The sequence below is a fragment of the Montipora foliosa genome, chromosome 13, assembly GCF_036669935.1.
Source record: "Montipora foliosa isolate CH-2021 chromosome 13, ASM3666993v2, whole genome shotgun sequence".
Lineage (NCBI taxonomy): Eukaryota > Metazoa > Cnidaria > Anthozoa > Scleractinia > Acroporidae > Montipora > Montipora foliosa.
Window position 1 is genome coordinate 38,625,978 of NC_090881.1, and position 5,000 is coordinate 38,630,977.

The 5,000-nt window shown below is 35.7% G+C and overlaps 1 protein-coding gene across 2 annotated transcripts in view; it reads left to right on the forward strand.

Moving 5' to 3' along the window:
* The window catches only part of LOC137983187 (hemicentin-1-like), a 93,471-nt gene that overhangs the window by 3,513 nt on the left and 84,958 nt on the right, over positions 1 to 5,000 (forward strand). For both annotated transcript variants that reach the window (XM_068830368.1, XM_068830367.1), the window contains exon 2: positions 4,118 to 4,504. In XM_068830368.1, coding sequence (XP_068686469.1) covers positions 4,118 to 4,504 — 387 coding nt within the window. The remainder of the gene's footprint in view (positions 1 to 4,117; positions 4,505 to 5,000) is intronic.

A 5,000-nucleotide genomic window follows, 5' to 3' on the forward strand; every position in this document is an offset into this window, starting at 1 on the left:
GATCAAACTCACCTTTACAGGTGAGTTCACTCTTTGATGTAGGTGAGTAGATGTACATCTAGGCAAATTTGAACGTAGGTGAGTTGGCCGGTATTTGTTCAAAACTATAGCAATATTTCTTGTTAGGGTCAGGATTGGCAACCAAACAACATCAAACATTGTTTGGCCAACTTGTTTGGTGCTGTTTGATAGTGTTTGGACTGTTTGATAAAATTTGAATTTTTGTTTGTTTGGACAGCTGTATCAAACATGTTTGGCGGGTATATGCGTACCACACTTTCTGAGCCTCTTGTATCCCCATGTTGTTTACTTATTTGTGACCCATATATACATGTAGTTCTTTGCTTGTGGAGTTTGATCTTAGTTAGATCAAACATGTTTTAACCTTTTGGCCACTCACTTCAACATCAGCATGTTTGGTCATCAAACATTGTTTGATGTTGTTTGGTCGCCAAACATTTCCCGTTTGGCCAGGCCCTTATGTCGCCCATCGATTGTTGTTAATAATTGCCAACCAGAAACTAATTGGCTGTTTAAACAATAACTTCTTTTGTTCCGTGGCTGGCAAATTTCAGTATTAAAAGAAATAATGTGTCAATGTGTGTAAACAAGAAATATCGCTAAACAGTGTAACAATGAACTTAACAAAATATGAAAATTAGAAAAAAATATGAAGACTTGCTTTGGTAGATACCAGATAGCGAAAGTATTGGAATTAGCTGGTTGTGAATCCTACGATCACTGAACAGTACAATGTAACTGTTGAACAATAGACTACTGTGTGCACATCTTTTAGATGAACAGTATGTGATTAAAAACAAGGCTTTAACGAGAACGTTTTCTGTGTTCCCAGGGGAAGCTGTAATTTCATCATACTAGCCCGGATCTCTGAGCTTTATAAGCCCCAAATAGTTTTAGTTTGAATTAAATACATACATCCAAGCATGCAGCACAATCTCAAACAATACAGTGTAATATTATTTTTTGTTCAACTTTTGAAGATCATCAATCGGAAATAACTAACAACAACTATTATTATAAACCTTGACTGTGTATGTGTATAGTAATATTTTATTCAAACACGTGCAGTTTCACAGGCTACAAAGTAAACAAATTTGTCTCAGTGAAATACATGTATTGCTCTATAAAACAAGTATATCATCCTACAATTGAGGAGAAACCCAAAGAGTTACCAGTACTAAATGTTGTTGGACAGTTATAAGAATGATACATGTACCGGTACATGTAGGAATATTTTATTGCGATGTACGTTTAAGTGATTTGACACGAGAATGGACTTTCACAAATCGGCTGATGTAGTATTTGTTTTCCTATGGAAAGGTTAATTTTGAACAAAGATTAAAGTTCAATTTGCGGACGTTTGAAAGCTCTCTAGCATTTTTGTTCCTGTTCTCCGCAGAGCATTTTTTACTCCATTATAATCATATAAATCTTCTGCAATAATCATGTGAAAGAATTGACTGAGCAAAAACCGGAAGTTTGAGGCGAGTTTGTCAGTCAAGATATTGGCTATGGCCGGCTAAAAATGGTTGAAAAGGATGATTTTGAGCCACTAAAAATTAAAGAAAGGATTTGTATTCTTTCATTTTCTCTCTCGAACTGTCCGCTAAACGCTTAAATAATTATGTCATTGTAAGTTTGAATCAGAAAAAACGCACTCTTGCCTAATTGATGCTAGCCCATGGACAATCCATGATAAGAAAGTGCTAGCCCTAAATGTCCTTCCACTAATCTTGGGCTATCGGACAGTCTGTTTGTTGCACCCTGGTTCCATGCAGATCATGAAGTAGCATGAGATTGCAAATTTCTGCAGGGATTGCAATGAAAGAATTAAATGTCTGTTTTTGAAGTGTGAGTTATGGATGGAAGATAGCAGTGATCCTCACACTTAACTGGACAATATAAGAAAATTATTGTCACTCTCAGTTTTAGACACCTGAAAATTTCAGGCTGCTACAATGGGATTCAAAACCATGATGTATGCAGTCAATGCTGGTGCATTTGCACCAATGCCAATGCAATTCAGTTGTCTTATAGACAGTGTCTAAAGACACCTGAATTGCACCAGCATCACAGAGGTCATTGGTTCAAATCCCATTGAAGCCAACTGAAATTTTTCGTTGTCTGCAGAGTGACAATCGCTTAAATTGTCCAGTTGGGTACGAGGTCACTGGATTGCAATACTGAACAAAGCATGTTCAATGCCCATTCCATAATTACTTCTAATTACTAGTAAGAAAAGTACCGTAATACCAAAAAAATAAAAAGGGAAAGTACTTAATGCCATTTCAAAACTATAAACAGAAGTGGAATTTCTGTTTCTGCAGTTTTACACAGCCTTGACTCCTGAACTGTCCCTCACTAAGGAGTAAAATCGTCTGGCAATAGACACAGTAAAATCTATTAAGTCTCACTCCTAAGAGTCAATGAGTTAGAGGAAATTGTTAAGTTTAGGGTTAGGGTAAGCTTAATTGGGATGTGCAAGTTAACGATTAGCCACTGTTTAGGGCACTGCCATTTTTGTTTGTACAAACTCAGCACTCCAACTGGATTTGCCTTTGGTGGCCTTCACATTCACATTTTGTGAGTGTTTCTTTGTGTAGCTACATGTACTGTTTCATTTTGATAGTTTGAATTTTCTTTTTGCAGGAGCACAACTAATAATTATTCCTTTTTGCTGACAGAGAGAAATTTCATATCTTGGCATTTTTGCACCCATTAGGACACATGATGCAGTTATTCTTAAAAAAATTCGTTACCGTTTTCCTGGCTTGACATTTAAGTAATGGTCCGGCTAAGAAGCAGGCAGCCCAGCGGCAAAAGTACTTAGAAGCTGCGAAATATTAATTTTTAATTTCACTCCAATCGAGGCATCTGATTGGCTAATATCGGAAAATGTCGAAAAAAGATGAGAAAAAAATGAAAAAAAAGCCTTTTTTGGATTTCTTCTTCCCCATGCCCTTGATCTCTGTCTCTCGGCCAAATTTGGGCATTGTTCTATGCGCCAATCAAATGGCGCATAGAATCTTGACGATATTTACAAACATAGTTTTTGAAGGCATAATGATTTGTTCTACGAAACAGAATCTAATTTTTTAGACGGCAAGTCGATTACATTTTTCATTGAAATTCAAATTTCACGCTTTTAGCTGCTTACACCAATGGGAACAGCCGAACTTAATTTGATTAAAAATGTTGGCACATTTTAACTAACCGACGCTATTGCCGCGGGCTATTGTTTTTCTGCCTGCTTCTTAGCCGGACCATTACTTAAAAGTATTAGCAATAGTACAGTAATGAACTACAGTACTTTTGAAAAAAATTGGTTTTTTAATGACAAGACATGCAGTTACAAAGTTCTACTATAACAGCTCTTTTAGAACAACTAATTTAAAAAAAATTGCCTACATAGAATTTCGTACTTATTTAAATTTATTTACTCTGTTCAAAAATACATGTAGATTCAAAAGGTTGTGATAGAAGGTAAAATAATGAGACAAGGGCACAATACAGTAAAAACTAATAATTGGTGCCCTGAATGGCATCTATAACTATATAGCTCAATATATATTTTAATTTTATAAAAGAAACAAAACAATAATAAATATTACATAAACACATGCGTACAAACACACACTACACAGTCACATATAAAAAGAAGAAACAAAACAATCACATATTAACCACACATACTAACCCACAGGATACACCACAACAGCGCACAAGGGAATTAATATAATGAACAAAATAATTTATGAAAATTGCTTTTTTAGAGGATTTTTAGTTGACAGTGTATGAATATCAGTCTCAACCCCAGAGCTCTTCTCTTGACTGAGGGAGAGAAGAGCTCTGGGAAACCCTGAAACAAAGTGTCTTCTCGAGTGGAATTGTGACAATTTATGTTACCAGCGTTCTATGAAGAATAAATAATAATTTTTATTATTTGATATCCTTCATGCCTATGTCTGTGTGTGGGTCTTACTAGGTGGTTGTATGCCATTATAATTTGAGATACATTTCATTTCAAAACACTTGTTCAGATGTTTGTATTTTTGGTGAATAAAGTAACATACTTGTTGCAATATTAATGTTGTAGACTCACTGACGTGGACAGGACAGCCTGCCAACCCAACAGAAGCAATAAAAGGAAATAATGTGGTGCTTACATGGAATTACTCCCTCACCACTGCTGAACAGACCAACAGTCAGCAATTCTTTGCCATTGAGTGGTCCAAGTTTAATCTGTCATCGCTGGTGTTTGATAGGATTGCAATAAAAACTTTTGTTGCTTTAGTTGGCGTCCCTTCTTACCAAGAGCCATTATCTCCACATATTGTGGTTGATAGAAATCATAAAACAGACTCAGTGTCTTTACACATCAGTGATGTGAGGAGAGATGATGAGGGGCAATACAAGATTGAATATCTTGAAGACTTTGCTGGCACGGTCCTTGCTGATCTGGTGATGAATTTGACAGTTCTTGGTGAGTGTATCATATTACTGTAAAACTGAACAGGATGTGTATTTAAACTATACATCACCTAATTTTGATCTAAAACTGGGTGCCTTGGATCGTCAAATGAAAAACAAAGAAAAAGAATTACATAAGAACTATGGGTCAGATTATTAATTTTAACAATTACAGTGTATTCCATGAGCACGCGTTGGATATGAGATGGTGAATGGTGAACGAGGCGCGTAGCACCGCGTTGGCTATAACCAGTCTTATATTCAACAAGCGTGAATGGAATAATTATTGTTTTATTAAATTCCTTGAACACCAAAAGTTTGGAAGTATGAAATACGAGCGAAGAAAGTGAGAAAATCGGAGCGAAATTGAAAAGACTTGATGAAGATGAGTCATGTTGATAGAAATCATAAAATACATAGTATGCTTTACATTTGAAATTTTCATAATAAAACAGACGTCACTAATCACTCTTTTTAAAATCAAACGCCATAGGTTCCATTCTTCATCG